Source organism: Cladophialophora yegresii (assembly GCF_000585515.1).
Source record: "Cladophialophora yegresii CBS 114405 chromosome Unknown aczIN-supercont1.6, whole genome shotgun sequence".
Lineage (NCBI taxonomy): Eukaryota > Fungi > Ascomycota > Eurotiomycetes > Chaetothyriales > Herpotrichiellaceae > Cladophialophora > Cladophialophora yegresii.
The window spans coordinates 853737-869802 of record NW_006913050.1 but is presented as its reverse complement, the minus strand read 5'-3'; the positions used below and the strand labels follow the sequence as shown (position 1 = coordinate 869802).

The 16066-nt window shown below is 54.4% G+C and overlaps 5 protein-coding genes across 5 annotated transcripts; 2 read left to right on the top strand and 3 right to left on the bottom strand.

Annotated features, from left to right (window-relative positions):
* Positions 1-47: 47 nt before the first annotated feature.
* Positions 48-1234, bottom strand: A1O7_08325 (uncharacterized protein; the record flags this gene model as incomplete). Its single annotated transcript, XM_007762318.1, has 2 exons — positions 48-509; positions 593-1234. The coding sequence occupies 2 exons, from the start codon at positions 1232-1234 to the stop codon at positions 48-50; spliced, it is 1104 nt and encodes a 367-aa protein (XP_007760508.1).
* Positions 1235-1302: 68 nt separating this feature from the next.
* A1O7_08324 (uncharacterized protein) lies at positions 1303-2307 on the bottom strand (the record flags this gene model as incomplete). The annotated part of the gene is made up of 4 exons (XM_007762317.1): positions 1303-1481; positions 1601-1705; positions 1791-2029; positions 2138-2307. 4 exons carry the CDS (start codon positions 2305-2307, stop codon positions 1303-1305), a joined length of 693 nt encoding a protein of 230 aa, XP_007760507.1.
* A 1032-nt stretch (positions 2308-3339) lies between these two features.
* A1O7_08323 (uncharacterized protein) lies at positions 3340-4151 on the bottom strand (the record flags this gene model as incomplete). The annotated part of the gene is made up of 2 exons (XM_007762316.1): positions 3340-3530; positions 3581-4151. The coding sequence occupies 2 exons, from the start codon at positions 4149-4151 to the stop codon at positions 3340-3342; spliced, it is 762 nt and encodes a 253-aa protein (XP_007760506.1).
* A 711-nt stretch (positions 4152-4862) lies between these two features.
* On the top strand, positions 4863-7139 carry A1O7_08322 (uncharacterized protein; the record flags this gene model as incomplete). The annotated part of the gene is made up of 9 exons (XM_007762315.1): positions 4863-5064; positions 5131-5160; positions 5208-5475; positions 5544-5608; positions 5664-5742; positions 5791-5940; positions 5990-6201; positions 6344-6523; positions 6601-7139. 9 exons carry the CDS (start codon positions 4863-4865, stop codon positions 7137-7139), a joined length of 1725 nt encoding a protein of 574 aa, XP_007760505.1.
* Positions 7140-10423: 3284 nt separating this feature from the next.
* Positions 10424-15525, top strand: A1O7_08321 (ATPase; the record flags this gene model as incomplete). The annotated part of the gene is made up of 6 exons (XM_007762314.1): positions 10424-12410; positions 12470-13113; positions 13165-13477; positions 13575-14203; positions 14259-14779; positions 14838-15525. 6 exons carry the CDS (start codon positions 10424-10426, stop codon positions 15523-15525), a joined length of 4782 nt encoding a protein of 1593 aa, XP_007760504.1.
* Positions 15526-16066: the final 541 nt, after the last annotated feature.

Sequence of the window (16066 nt, the reverse complement as noted above, 5' to 3'; positions counted from 1 at the left end):
GAATTGCAGAGTGAGTCAACCTGGCTTGAATCTACAGTATGTATCCATCAGAGTCCCAACGACGGTGCAGTACCCTTCGTTGTTTCTTCCCGCAGCGGCAGGTTCTCCGGAAGGTCCAAACTCCAAGGCACATCCTCGTCGCGGATATACGGCGCCAAATCGACCTGCTTGCCATTTTCGAACTCCATCTCCAGATCTGTCCTTCCGTTCCCCAGGAACGCCCAGACGTTGTCATGATGGTACCGCAGGTCATAATGTTCGTAGCGTGGCGTCTTCAGCGCCTTCATATGATGCAGCAGGCTGCCGGGCCAGATGTACACTCGGCCGTGGGGCTTGTTGTCCTTGTACCACGACCGACACTCCTCGGCCCACACGCTGTACTTTTTGTGCCAGGCATCGAGATGCTCGTTGATCTGGGTGGTCGGGTCTTGTCGAGGTTCCATGGCGCGGATGCCATCTTCTTGCATCTTCCGACAGCACTGCAGAGCGTACTCGAGTTGGACCTCGTGCTGGCACCCGTGACGGTTAGCGTCGTCGTGGTTGTAAAGCTCGATGGGCCATGATCATGGATAGGGATTGGCTAGAGACTCACCGAAGGAAGCGCACACCCTTGGCCCCAATTCCCCGTCGGCCCATTCACGACAAAGTAATTGGGGAACTTCGGCGCCGCGATACTCAGATAGATGTTTGGCGTCTCCTTCCATTCGTCCTGCATGACGGCGCCCTCGACGCCCGTTATCCGAAAGTGCGGCGTATACGCGATATTGAACCCCGTAGCACACGCGATGATGTCGAACTCGAACTCCTGCCCAGATGCCGTCACCAGGCCCGTCTCGGTGAACCGCACAATCTCATCATGCACCACGCTCACGTGCTCCAGGGTCAACGTCTCGAGGTATCCCTCGCCCGGCGTCAACCTGCGACACCCAGGCGACCATTCCGGGATGAAGCGCTTCGCCAACTCGTCGTGCCCCGGACCCAGCTTGGCGCGCATGCTCGCCTGCATCATCTCCTTTGCCTGCACGTTCTGCTTGGTTCCTCTGAGAAACAGGGGAAACGCCGCCGTGAGCGCCGATTCCAGTCCTTTGCGGTATTGCAGGTGGAATTGCCGGTCCGTGCGGAACCGCGCCTTCTCGGCCTCGATGTAGTGGTGCTTGCCCGCCGCGGCGGGGGGTTGGCCGTTCGGGTCGACTTGCTGGGCGTCGGTCGCGATCTGGGGCGCAATGTACGTCATGTTGCGGGCGAAGACGGTGAGGGATTGGGAGCCTGTCAGCAACAGCGCTCAGTCAGAATCTTTGAAAGTCAAGGCAAAAAGAGCGTGTTTAACGGCTTGCCTTTGGCTAGATGGGGCACCATTTGGATGGAGCTCGAGCCCGTGCCTAGCACGGCCACTTTCTTGCCTTGCCAGTCGATCGAGGTGTCCCATTTCGCACTGTGCGCGAGGGTGCCCTTGTATGAGGAGATGCCTTCGATGGCGGGCCCTGACGGTAGGGAAAGATGGGTGTCAGCAGGTCTTGCATGATGAGCAGCAGAAGTAATGACTCCTTGAGTACTGGATGTGATACTGGAGGACGTGTGGGCTGGGCTGGGCGGGGCTCACATTTCCACTTATTCACGACGCCGGAGCCGTTGATCAAAACGTTGCACCGGTCTGTGATTGTCGTTGTTTCGTTTTCGTTGGCTGCATTCTTGACCTTGACTTGTACTTCCCCTGCAGTTCGTCGTTCGGGACGGTGTCAGTCAGTTCTGAACTCGCTTTGCTAGATCATACGCATCGACGCGGTACTGACATTCACCGGCATCTTCGAGCCACGTCGCGCTCACGACCTCCGAGTCCAGCCGGATGTATGGCGCCAAGTTGTGCTGGTCGTGGAATCGCCGGAAGTATTGCTCGATCTCGTCCGCGCCGGAGTAGAAGCCCGACCACTCCGTGTTGGGCTGGAATGTGTACGTGTAGACGTGGGCGGGAATGTCGCACGCGCAGCCCGGGTATTTGTTCTCGTACCATGTTCCGCCGTAAGTTGGATTTCTGGCCAAGAGCGAAAGATGGGAGTTAGTTAGGGTTGGCTGGGTACGAAGCATCGCCAGCGAGACACCCAAAGATAATGACCCTGTCGGCCCGATGTCTGAGACCTACTTTTCATAGCAGATGAGTTCGTAGTTGCGCAATTGCCGCTGAGCCTTGTACGCTAGCAACAGTCCCGAGGCGCCGGCGCCGACGTGGATGATTTTGAGCCGTCGTGGTTGAGACTGGTATTGGTCGAGGACTTCGTACTCCCCGGCCTCAGTGGCAGGTTTCGCAATCATCTTGTGAGTTTCTCTGCAGTTCTGTGTGGATGTGTACCTACGGCGTCCGTGAGAGAAGGGTCAAGTGCCCGAGCGAGGAGAAGGCTTCTTAATAGTAGTTACCACGATGGAGGAAGTCAGAACAGCGTGGTGCATGTGCAACTCCACGGGATTGGGTGGTTTGTCGGCCTCCTCACGGAATAGCAGCGAGTTAGTTCTTGTCTTTGCAGCACTCGATAACTTAGTCTAACACCTCGGCTGGAAGTCGAGATGTACGAAACTGCAGACAAGCAGCCTCGGTCATGACCCGAGTTCGATGGTACCGATAGGACCCTACCTTGGCCATTATGCTCGATTACTGAGCGGGCGTGTCGAGCTTGCGTGTATGGCACGGCAGATTCGCAATGTGTGGTTCTCGTACCGTGTAGGCAAGCCAGAACTCCCCATATGGACAGCTGAGGTACATATCCCACCGTTCGGCAGTCCGACCATACCGGAACGGGAACGAAGTGACCCCTGTCTTGCATATCGTGGGGAACGGCGCTGTCCTGTTTGTTTTCTCTTCTGGTGCTTCCTGCCATCGGTTGGTCGTCTTGGACGCCGCAATGCTCATTGTTTGGACACTGGTGGCCAGGGCGCTCGGGTCTGGGGAAGGGCGAGGGCCGACGATACTTCCACGCACCCAATGGCTCGGCATTCGTCCCAGCAGACATGGCCAGATGGGAACAGTCAGCGATGAATTACTGTCCCTGCCTTGGTTTTGGAGAAGCCGGGAGCGCCAAGATGACGACCACAAAAGGACTAGCCTCTAATTACGGGGGACTGTAAGCTGCTCGCTTGTCGCACGTGCATCATACGGGCGAGTAAATGGCCACAACGCGACTTTCGCTCGACGCCAAATCAGGTCGCCGTCGTATTAATCGTTTCCTGCGATGGATGTTACTCAGAAGCCCAGATTTACAGCAATTCAGCGGAAGAAGCCTTGAGACGCTACATTTCAAATGTCATCGATTTAGGGTCTAGATACTCATCGCTTCGCATGCCTCTAGCTGTTTATGTGTGGCCTCCAGTCACCGACAAGACTTCACCCGCCACGTAGCTTGCTTCATCTGACAGGAGGAACGCAACCGCCGAAGCAATTTCAGATGGCTTTGCCACTCTTCCCAGAGGGTTGCTCGGGAGCGTATCCAGGAAGCCTTCCTCCTCCTCGGCGCGTTTGACAAAGGCCGCAGTCGCCGTCGCACCTGACAACATCAGCAGTTGCTTGAGCCCTGAGTTCCCCTTCCTCACTTACCTGGTGCGACAGAGTTGGTTCGGATCCCAAATTTGCCAAAATCCTCCTGCCATGCCCGAGATAGACCGATCACCGCGTGCTTGGTGGCACAGTAGACGGCCAGGCCGCTCACGCCTCTCAGTCCAGCACCGCTTGCGATGTTGACAATACTGCCCCGCGAGCCAAATGGACCTTGTGGCTCTTGCTTCTCCATGGCGCGAAGAGCGGCCGTGCCATAATTCCACACTCCTCCGATATTGACGGAGATCATTCGGTCATATGCCTCATCTGAAGCAATGGGACCTTCGTACAGGCCAATTCCAGCATTGTTGACAAGGCCGTCTAATCTTTCTGCTGCGGCGGCGACCTTCTCCATATACCTTCTGCAGACTTCTCGGTCGGCAACGTCGATGCCGCCTTCAAAGTGCACCTTGCCGGCGTCGATCCATGACTTGAGTTCGTCCGGCGGGTTGGCGGATAGATCTATTGTCCAAACTGATGCGCCCCGCTCTGCAAGAGTCAGTGTAATGGCAAGACCGATTCCTGATCCCGCGCCAGTCACGACCACGTTCTTGCCTGTGAAGCTCGCCATGTTGATCACTCAGCATAGAAGGTCAATCCGCCTACTCCAGTCTACACCCCTTTCCGGGCTGCCCATTCGGGGGATGTCATCAATATACAATGTATGCAGGATGGGAAGCCACGTGCGGCCTCCTTCGGAGCAAATGACTCGAACCGTGTCCGACCACGAAAAGATACCCCGGATGTGCGACAGTGGAGAAAGCCATGTGCATTTTGCGGGGAATGGTGACTGAGCTTTTGTACCGTCAGCAGTGGAGAACTGCAAGCCTCGTGTCAGACTTCTCACTGTCACGGTGCGACTATTTCCTTCGAGGCTGATCTTGTATTCTGTGTCAGCCAGGACTGACTCCATCTTGGTCCGCGATGATTGGCCATGTCTATGGATTTCGTCCGCTGTAAGGCATCTCCTTGGCTTCTCAGACGCGCCACAACAAGAAACAACGCGTGCTCGTTAACGGGTCAGGCTTCTTTGAACAATACCGACTGCGGTCGAGACTCAACCACCATGCCAACCCCAGATTCAAGAGTATGGCTTGCCGAAGTCATCCTCGAGCTAGTGACCCCATGGGACGCGGAGCAACGAGAGTTTAGCTACATATACTGAAGGAGCCTTCCCGGAATGTTTAAGGATGAGGAGAATACTCCAAACCTCTTCTCGAGACATCAGTGCCACCCTTGCACCCACAGCTGACCAGCGAAGGAGAGAAACCTTTACTCAACAATGAACAACACAGAAGAACCCGAGCGGGATCTCGAGTCCAGTCTCGATGACAAGCAGAATCCAACCACTGTCCGGCACGATGAAATTGTCGGTCAGTGGGACGAGAAGACCGGCGTTGCCAAAGGCGACGACTCGGACGGACGTGTCAACTGGACCTGGAGACAGATCCTCGCAACTATTTCCCTGTGTGGCGTGTATGTCGGTAAGTCATCTCTATGCACGATTCTTCCAATCTGGACTGCCATGCTAAGTTGTCATTTATCCATAGGATCGCAGATTCCGCTATACTTCGTCGGAGGTAAGCTTGCGGTTCGGCGGACCGAGGAAAGCTCTGACAAGGAGAAGGCTCACTCACTTACATTGCGTCTGACCTGGGTTCGGCCTCGACTGGGTGGATTCCAGTTTCGAACTCTCTAGCACTTGCCGCGTTCTGCCCGTTCTGTGGCTACCTTCAAGACATGTTTGGGAAGAGGAATATTTCCATCTTAGGATCCGTCTTGATCCTCATCGGCACGATAGTCACCGCCACGGCTCACTCCTTCGCCCAGGGTGTGGCCGGCATGACTATTGCTGGCTCAGGCGCAGCGATCGGTGAGCTCACGGCACTAGCTGGGTGAGTCGGCTTCCAGGAATGCCGTCAAGCATGGTCGGGACCCAATTTGCTGATAAAGAGGTCTTCAGGACGGCGGAGCTGGTGCCCGTCAAAAAGCGTGGACTCTACCTTGCCTGCGTCACCTTCTTCATATGTCTGTCCATAAACTCAAAGACATGCGCCGCGCAAGCGTACTGATCTATCTGCAGGCCCGTTCTTTCCTTACGTCCTGTACTCCCAGCTGCTTTCGGCTCATGCGACCTGGAGATGGGGTCTGTGGATCACAGTGTAAGCATACCCCACGCTTCACAAGACACCAACACTAACACTACGAAGGATCTATAATGCAGTTTTCTTCGGAGGGGTTCTTCTCTTCTACTTCCCGGATTCGCATATCTTGCGCAAGGGCACCATGAGCAGAACAGAGATCGCAAAGCAGATCGACTATATCGGCGCTGTGCTGTCCATCACGGGTGTGATCCTCTTGTAAGTGACTCTGACGAGATTGCTGCGGTCACCAGCTGATCGTACCCAGTCTGGTCGCCTTGCAGTCTGGCGGATCATCGCACCCTTGGAAAAGCGCATACGTCCTCTGCATGCTGTTTATCGGCGCCGCACTTATAGCCGCCTTCGTGATGTGGGAATGGAAAGGCGCAAAATACCCTATGGTGCCGAAGGACCTGTTTGCTGGCCAGCGTATTGTCGCCATCGCCCTTGCGGTTGCGTTCGTCTCCGGGATGAATTTCTGTGAGTTCCGCAAGACCGCTCCGTTTCCGAGGAGCTTGTGACTTCACGTTGTGCGCCCTGCAGACTGGCTAACGAAGATCTGCAGACTCGATGATCAACTTTGCCCCATTGACATATGGTACTGTCTACGAGCCCGAGTGAGTCGCTCTCTTCGCACCTAAATTCCAGCACTCACTGACACAGCGTAGCCCCATCCAAGTCGGCGTCAAAGGCCTCGGCTACTCGATCGCAATCACCGTCGGCGCCACGGTGATGAACGCGCTCCTCACGATCCTAAAAGGCAACAACCGAGAACTCCTCCTCACCTCATGCGTGCTGATGAGTAAGTGACCACTGATCCGGCCTGTGTCCAACACCCCTTGGTGTGAATCCGTACTTTTGCTGACTCGTCGTTCTCAGCCGCCTTCACAGGCAGCATGGCAGTCGCCAACCCCACAAACCCAGGCCTCGCCGTCGGCCTGGCCACCGTCGCGGGATTCGGCATCGGCGGCGTCATCGTCCCAGCCGCGACCATCGCCATGACGGCCTGCCCCGACTCGCTGATCGCGACAGCCACGGCACTCACGCTGACCATCCGCTTCGTAGGCGGCTCGATCGGCTACTCGATCTACTACAACGTCTTCAGCGAGAAGCTGGCGCGCAAACTTCCCGAACGGGTCCTCGATTTCGCCCTCCAGGCAGGTCTGCCACGTTCGTCGGCCGCAACATTCGTCCAGACGTTTCTCACGCTGCCTGCTAATGTCTCGGATGTGGTGGGGGTGACGCCCGCTATCGTCGAGGCCGCGACCATGGGATCGCGCTGGGCGTATTCGGACGCGCTGGCTTACGTGTGGTACACGAGCATCCCGTTTGGTGTGCTCTCCATTATTGGATGTCTCATGATCGGTGATATCTCCAAGTATATGACCAATAGGATTGCGGTGCAGATGAGGCATTGAGGCGTGGGTGGGGGACATATCTCTTGAGCTGAGAGGACCGGTACGCTTCGTGTGGACGGCGCCATGCCGTTGGAAGAGATATATGTTTTGCGAATGGCCGTAACCCATCAACCTCTTGTGCAAGTTGCAAATCTGGGAATCGGGGCCTGGAAGCTGCAAGCTGCGAGGCGCAAAGATGCAAGGACTTTTGTGTGGTGTGGTGACCAGATACAGGTCCCGCGGGACAGAGCGACCATTCTGTATGTGCTCAGAGGGGGGTGAACGATAACATACACTAAATGTCAATCAAGTTCTGAACTACAGGCAAATACTCCAGCCTTTTAGTGGACGTACTCATCTACTTGTCGATGGGTATATCGAGTTCTCATCGGCCTTCGTGTACCCATGATCTGTCGCTCACAGGAATCGTACTTGAATCTAGTCTGTGGTGTCTGCCTGGCACGTACAAATCTGAGTCCCCGTGAGTGGGAGGGAACGACCTCCCCGACCTCTAACTCCCCGGAACGGCCACCACCCGTCAAGGTCATCGCTTTGCCGCCGCGTGACCACTGACCAGCCAACTCTCTTGTACTGTGTAGTAGACTCGAGCATGTAGCAGCGTGGGCGTGGCTATGAGAGTGGTGTTCTGTGCCATTGACTTTCTGCCCATCTGGCATGTCACGTCTGCGTGCCGCGCCCATACTCTGTAGGAGCACTTTGACAACAAGGACAGAAACAAGAACAGGGAGATGGTGGCCGAGAACATCGAACTCCTCCTGGAGACGACTTAGTCCGTGGGGACATCTAGTCCGGACTCGCTGCCCGCACCGTACATTTCGGCTTGATGGTATCAAGCTCGGTGGAAACAGCGTACCCCAGCGATCTATGACCGCGGACGAGCAAGCATGCTACCCGCTTGGGGTGGTTGAGAGCTGCAGATACATGGGTTAGGAGCACGGAGATGGGACTCGGTGCGAGGAGTGAGTATTTTATAGACGGCCTGAACATGGTTGCAGATAAAGACCGTGGACCAGTTGTTCTAGCGGGCAAGTTATCCTTGATGCTATATCCTACGATTATGAGGTTCGCTTTGGAGATGCAGATGAGAAACTTCCAGTGCCGAGCGAAGCAGGGTAAGATGGAGGAGGGTCATGGCAGCGCGGCACACCCTTGCAAAAGAAGACAAGTTGATGAAGGGGACGAGACAATCCCTAGCTGGAACCTAGGATTAGGAAAAAGTTAGCGCTGTCGCGATGGAAGAGCTCGCCATGGAAGCAGGTAGGTATCTACACTCAAGATGACCTAGCTTCGATTCCGCAGGTGCTACTTAGCTGCAGAGAATGGCGCGCTAAAACGAGATAGACTCCGGCGGCGTTTGACAGAGGGTTGCGTGATACTTTCTCCCGGTCGGTCTAGCAGGTCGGACCAGTGATGCCTTTGTCAGTGAGCGCCTCTTGTCCTGTAAGTGGAGACTGAGGCTGTGATGTGGGACGATGGGATGAGGATGACCGCGCAGTGAGGTCTTCAATGTCACCATTCAAGCAAGAGATGTGGATGTCCTTTGATGTTGCTGAAGTTGAAGTGATTTGAAGCCATGATCATGGTGTGGAACGCCGGCTAAAGACCGAGTCTCAACAATGGTGGTGTCAAGGACAAAATAACTCCGCCAGACTCGGCGCTCTGGAGAGCTGCATATGGTGCTCGCTCAGAGGAACTGATATGTCGACGGAAACCATGGACATGACGGAAGGTGGTCGGATGAGCTGATCGAGACAAGGGACAAAGTGGCCCAATCCAGAGGGCCGAGATGAGCAGAATGCAGGCAAGATATGGCAGATCGAGGTCCCGGTAGGAGAACGAGACTGGGAAGAGTAAGAGGCAGATGAAGTCGATCAAACCTGAATTGAAATAAGATCATCGTCAGCAGCATCCTCGAACAAACTCGAAACTGATACTGGCCTCTGATCTCTTTCACAGGGCGAGCAGCGACAGACGCGGCATCTCAGCAGAAGCAGTGCAGAACCACCGACGATTTCGTGCTGCTTCACGAAGTCGGAAATAATGTTACTGTGTCAGTCAAGGATGAGGGAATATCCTTCTGCGCGACTCAGAACACCACCACTTCAGCTCAACCTTGGTGACGAGATGGAACGGAATGTAAGGACATGTTTCGACCAGGAAGGGCCATGCGGAACTGGCACAGCCGTGATGCATCAGTCCATGACTCCCTCAGCCGTCTCTGCGCGCTGTTTTTTTTTTCTGCAGTGGAACGAGGCTTCGAGGTCAATATTAGCAACGGACTCACGTGCATCCGCCCTGGCGTTGGCGTCTTGTGCGTCGGGAACAGACGTGCCCAACGTCGCGTTATACGAGGTTGCACCAGTTGTACTTGCCCTGTTGAGTTGTGCGTGTGCACTGTGCGTGAATAATTCGGATCGGAAGGCTGCCCCGGTGCACAAATCGTGCTGAAAAAGGGGCCTGGGTGCACATCTCGGCCGGCAGCAGTGTCGCCTAAGAGCCCCTGTGGAGAGGGTTCCTTCCGCCGGGCTGCAAGGAATGCCGCCTGCAAGGATGAGTGGGCACGCCTAGCCCATAGCACGCGGCGGTGGCGGCCGGGCTCAGCCACTCACGGCGCAGGTTCGTGGAATCCACGATTGTTCCAGAGGGAAACTCGCGTATTCGCGTATACTATTCCCACCTGGTTTGCTTGTCAAGGCGACAGTGACGCTGTCTAAACCCGATACAGTACTGAGAGCGACGACTTAGCCTTCGACGCGATCTCGTTTGCCGTCAATGTGTCTTCGACCCAATTCGCCAAGTCCACTGCGGGAATCATGATTCAGATTGCGAGCAGCAATCTGCCGCCCGACACCGTATCCCACCTGGAAATTCGGTTTCATTCTGCCTGGTGCCTGACTGAGATCATGCTCAGTACTGTGTACTGCGTACTCCGTATTCGTAACTGCCTATTCAAGTCGATGCGGCCACGGAGACCAGCTGCTGGGATTCCCGAGTTACTGTCTTATGCACGGCAGCTCCGTTTTCGACCGAACTCAATCTTCAATTCGACATCGACATCCATATCAACCTGTTCTTCATACTTCTTCAGTCTTCTGCTCTTCATTCACGCCTAATTCTTGCCTTCAAGCTTCACTCATTGTAATACTAGTTACCTTTCCCATCGGCTGGTAATCTTCCTCCACGCCTCTACGGATAGATCACTCGAATTCCCTCACCGGGGTCTGGCTATCAGACAAACGCCGCGACCAGTATTTCCCATGCAGTGTTGATAGATTACCATCAAAATGACGAGTCTGGTAAATTATGACCGAAGTCGTCGGATGTCGGGCGCTTCTCCTCAGAGCCCAGCGGCAGACTATCCTTACAACGACAAGACATTCTCTCCTGGTGGCGGGCCGGTAGTCCAAGATAGTGGGGACGAGAACAAGGAGATCCAGCATCTTGCTCGTCAATATTCACGGGCTTCAGGTGCAGACCTGCCGTTCCATCCGTTCGACGAGTCCATCGCTGGCACAGAAATCGATCCTAGTTCGGACAATTTCAATGGCAGGGCTTGGACGAAAGCCATGCTCAGGCTACAGAAGCAGTCTGGCCAAGAAAATGTTGGTCGAACTGCTGGCTTTGCTTTCCGGAATCTCTCGGCGTTCGGCTATTCCAAAGGCAGCGATTTCCAGAGAACCGTCGACAACTATCCAGTCGCCTTGATGGATATGGCTCGAGGTCTTGTCGGCCACAAAGGCCATCGTGTGGACATTCTGCGAAACTTTGAGGGCGTTGTGCAGCCTGGCGAAATGCTTGTCGTGCTAGGACCTCCCGGGTCCGGTTGTTCTACATTTTTGAAGACCATCACGGGCGAAACTCATGGCTTTAGCCTCGGCGACGACTCGTATATCAACTATCAGGGCATCAGCTACAAACAAATGCACAAGAATTTCAAGGGTGAAGCTATTTATACGGCCGAACAAGATGTCCATTTTCCCATGATGACTGTGGGTGACACACTCCTGTTCGCTGCACAAGCTCGGACGCCCCAGAACCTGCAGTTGCCCCAGGGTATCACCAAGAAAATGTACGCCGCGCACTTACGGGATGTGGTCATGGCCACATTTGGCATCAGACATACCGTCAACACCAAAGTGGGCAACGACTTCGTCAGAGGCGTCAGCGGTGGTGAGAGGAAGCGAGTTTCCATCGCAGAGGCGACTCTTAGCAATGCGCCGCTGCAGTGCTGGGACAATAGCACTCGAGGTCTTGATTCCGCGAATGCCATTGAATTTTGCAAGACCCTACGGACGTCGACGGATCTGAATCAAACGACTGCGGCTGTTGCCATCTATCAGTCTCCGCAGAGTGCCTACGACTATTTCGACAAGGTCATTGTTCTGTACCAAGGCCGAGAAATCTACTTTGGGCGCACCACCGAAGCCCAGAAGTATTTTGAAGACATGGGTTTTGAATGTGCAAAGCGCCAGACAGTGCCCGACTTCCTGACCTCGATGACCAATCCGATCGAGCGCCTGGTCAAGAAGGGATACGAGTCGCAGGTGCCCCGTACACCCGACGACTTTGCCGAACGATGGCACAACAGCGAAGCACGGAAGAGAATGCTGGCCGAGCTCGACGCTTTTGAGCAAGCAAATCCCATTGGTGGACCCAATCTCGAAGCTTTCCAGCAATCCCGGCGTATCCAGCAGTCAAAGAATCAGCGCAGGTCCTCACCCTACACGTTGTCCTACAGCGGCCAAGTCAAGTTGTGCGTGTGGAGAGGCTGGAAACGGCTCATGGACGACCCTGCTATTACTCTGACACAATTGTTTGCAAACTGCATCAACGCGCTGGTTGTCTCTTCACTGTTCTACAACTTGCCGGCCACCAGCGATTCTCTACGGGCTCGAAGCTCTCTCGTCTTCTTTGCAGTCCTGCTGAACGCCTTTGGCAGCGCTCTTGAAATCCTGACTCTGTATGCCCAACGACCAATCGTCGAAAAACACCAACGGTATGCACTCTATCACCCTTCGGCCGAAGCGTTTGCGTCGATGTTATGTGACATACCTTCGAAAGTGCTCAACACCATCGGATTCAATTTAATTCTCTACTTCATGACCAACCTGCGACGCACACCGGGTGCCTTCTTCTTCTTCCTCTTCATGTCCTTCATCTTGACACTCACCATGAGCATGTTGTTCCGCTTCATTGCCTCAGTGTCAAGATCTTTGGTAGAAGCTTTGGTCCCCACCGCCATTTTGATGGTGTCTATTGTCGTCTATACAGGTGAGTACCTCGACTTTCTGCATGGCCTGGTCATTCTGTTGGTCTAACCATAGTTCCAGGTTTCGTTATCCCCGTCGACTATATGCTCGGATGGGCTCGGTGGATCAACTACATCAATCCCACAGCATATGGCTTCGAGAGTCTAATGGTCAATGAATTTCACAATCGAGATTATCGATGCTCGACATTTATGCCCCCGGCGCCTCAATTCGGCAACGGCTCATCAATATCTCAAATCTGCACCGTTGTCGGATCCGTTGCTGGGCAGACTGTGGTGAATGGCGACGACTACATCAACATTTCGTACAGGTACTATGCGTCGCACAAGTGGCGAAATGTGGGCATTACCTTTGCCTTCATGATAGCCCTCTGTCTCGCCTACCTCGTTGCGACCGAGACCGTCACTGCTAAGAAGTCGAAAGGCGAGGTTCTTCTCTTCCGTAGAGGGCACAAACCAGCATTTCTGAAGGAGAAAGCATCGGATACCGAGTCGCAGGGTTCTGATCCCAACCTCGCTGCTCTGACGAGGAAACAAACCATGGACGAACAATTGACGCGCCAAGTCAGTGCTGTGATCCAAAAACAGACAGCCATCTTCCAATGGAAAGATGTTTGTTACGACATCAAGATCAAGGGTAAACCTCGCCGGATTTTGGACCATGTTGATGGCTGGGTTAAGCCGGGAACAATGACTGCGCTCATGGTAGGCTTGATAACAACGCCTGAGACCCGAAATGTTGCTGATTTGCTATAGGGTGTCTCTGGGGCTGGTAAGACCACACTACTCGACTGTCTCGCAACCCGCGTCACAATGGGCATCATCACGGGTGAAATGCTTGTCGACGGAAGACCACGAGACGAGTCCTTCCAGAGAAAGACCGGCTATGTTCAACAGCAAGACTTGCATCTTGAGACGAGTACGGTCCGCGAGGCCCTCCGTTTCAGTGCTCTGTTACGACAACCTAGAGAAACACCCCGGTCTGAGAAGATTGCTTACGTCGAAGAGGTCATTAAACTGCTCGATATGCAGGAGTACGCCGATGCCGTCGTGGGTGTGCCTGGTGAAGGTAGGTTGAGCTCTCCCAATATCCTCCTATGCCTGCTTCGTCGGTTAGGGCAGGAGTTTCACATGCACAGGCGGGATACTGACTTCGTACACCGCAGGTCTAAACGTCGAACAACGCAAGCGGCTCACAATCGGAGTCGAGCTCGCCGCGCGACCCCAGTTACTGCTCTTCCTTGACGAGCCTACCTCAGGTCTCGACTCTCAGACTTCTTGGTCCATTCTCAACCTCCTCGAAAAACTCACCAATGCCGGTCAAGCTATCCTCTGCACCATCCATCAGCCGTCAGCCATTCTGTTCCAGCGATTCGATCGACTATTGTTCCTTGCTGCCGGTGGGAAGACGGTGTACTTCGGACCAGTCGGCAAGGACTCCAACATCTTGATTGACTACTTCCAGAGAAACGGCGCCCACGACTGCCCACCCGGTGCTAACCCAGCCGAGTATATGCTCGAGGCTATCGGGGCAGCGCCGGGATCCCACTCAGACATCGACTGGTTCCAAGTCTGGAGAAACTCGCCCGAGTACCAGGAAGTCCAACGGGAACTGGAGCAAATGAAGGATGAGAGATCCCAACTGGTAGCTCCAGTGGCAGCGAACAAGACCGAGTACTACGAATTCGCAGCACCCTTCTGGCAGCAGTACTTGGAGACCCAGAAGCGAGTCTTTGAGCAGTACTGGCGCACGCCGACGTACATATACTCGAAGCTGATCCTTTGCTGTCTTACCGTACGTTTTCGGCCTGAGAAAGCTGGATTGTTAACGTGCTGACTTTGCGGAACAGGGCCTCTTCATCGGCTTTTCACTCTTCAAGGCTCCCAACACGCAGCAGGGACTCAACAACCAACTCTTCGGCATTTTCATGCTTCTGATCCTCTTCTCCCAGCTCGTCCAGCAGATTATGCCCTTGTTCGTCACACAGCGCAGTCTCTACGAAGTCCGTGAGCGACCATCGAAGACGTACTCGTGGAAGGCATTCATGCTCTCGAACATCCTCGTTGAGCTTCCCTGGGCGGCTTTGGGCGCCGTCGTCCTGTTCTTCTGTTGGTACTATCCTATCGGACTCTACCGCAATGCAACCTACTCGGACGCCGTGGCCTCACGGGGAGCAACGCAATTCTTGTTTGTGTTGGAGTTTATCCTGTTCAGCAGCACCTTTGCACATCTGATGATTGCGGGGATCGCGACGGCTGAGACGGCGTCGAACATTGCCAACGTCCTGTTCTCGCTCTGCCTGTTGTTCAATGGCGTCCTGGTCGGTCCGAAAGACATGCCCGGATTTTGGATTTTCATGTACCGAGTCAGGTAAGCTTTCCTCACCGTCGCCTTGTGTTGCGCCACTCGCTGACTTTTTCTCGACTAGCCCCTTCACATACCTTGTCGGAGGCCTTCTTAGCGTTGGCGTCGCCGATGCTCCTGTCACCTGTGCCGACGCGGAATATCTCCACTTCACGGCGCCGTCCGGCCAGACATGCGGCGAATACCTCGAACCTCTCATCTCCGCTGCAGGCGGCTACCTCCTCGACCCGCGCAGCAGCAACTGTGAGTTCTGCACCATCGACAACACCAACACTTTCCTGTCATATGTCAGCATTTCTTTTTCCAATAGATGGCGGGACTTTGGAATTTTGCTTGTCTACATTGTCTTTAATGTCTTTGCCGCGACGGCGATTTATTGGTTGGCGAGAATGCCCAAGGGGAAGAAATTCCAAGGCAAGGATAAGAAAGCGGACTCTGCGTTGGTGAAAACGGAGAGTAATTTGTCCGGTGCTGAGAAGCGCGAGGTTGATGGGGACGCGGAGAAGGGTGCTGCCGTCCTTGGTGGCCGTTCATCGCCTGGAGGCTCCAGCTCGTCTAGCGACGGGATTCAACGCGAGAAGCAACAAGAGCCTGATATCTCAAGGGAAGCCGTTCCGGCGGATGAGCAGAGACAACAGGAGAAGAGGTACGAGCCTATTGTGGCCCCGAAGTCTGACAAGGACGAGGAGGAAGGCTCCTCGACACCGGCAAGACCCGAGCCCGAGCGCTTCGTTACTGCACCGGAGTTGTGAGAAGTGGGACAGCACGAGTTGAATTGCTGGCGGGTCTACGTGTACTACCATTCGCATTTGGTGAGTTTGGATGGATGGTAATCTCGGAACACAAGATAGACGTAATAGACGGTCGCAGAGCTAAGGGATTGACAAAATTCCCTCTACTCATACCAGAGAAAGCTGGAAGCCTTGACAATCATTTAGGCGGCATGTTTGGTCGCGTACAGTCACAGTGCAAGTACTCCGTACGGAGCGTTAGGGGGAGGTATTCGCAGTCGCACGAGGCCTGACAAGGCTACGACCCAACCAATCAACAACCGCCCCTTGTCTTCATTGCGTATCCGCAGAACTACGGAGTACTTACTGTACCTGAGCTGCTTCCTCTCCTGCTACCTCGTATGCACCAACAACTCACGCAATCCCTCACATTCTCACTTCCTCTACCTCCGCAACTCTGCTCCTACCATCAGCTCCCCATCCCTGTACTCGTTCAGCTATTCAGGATCACCTTGCCAGAAACACTTCGACTGTTCATACCTCATCCACTCAATCTCATTTC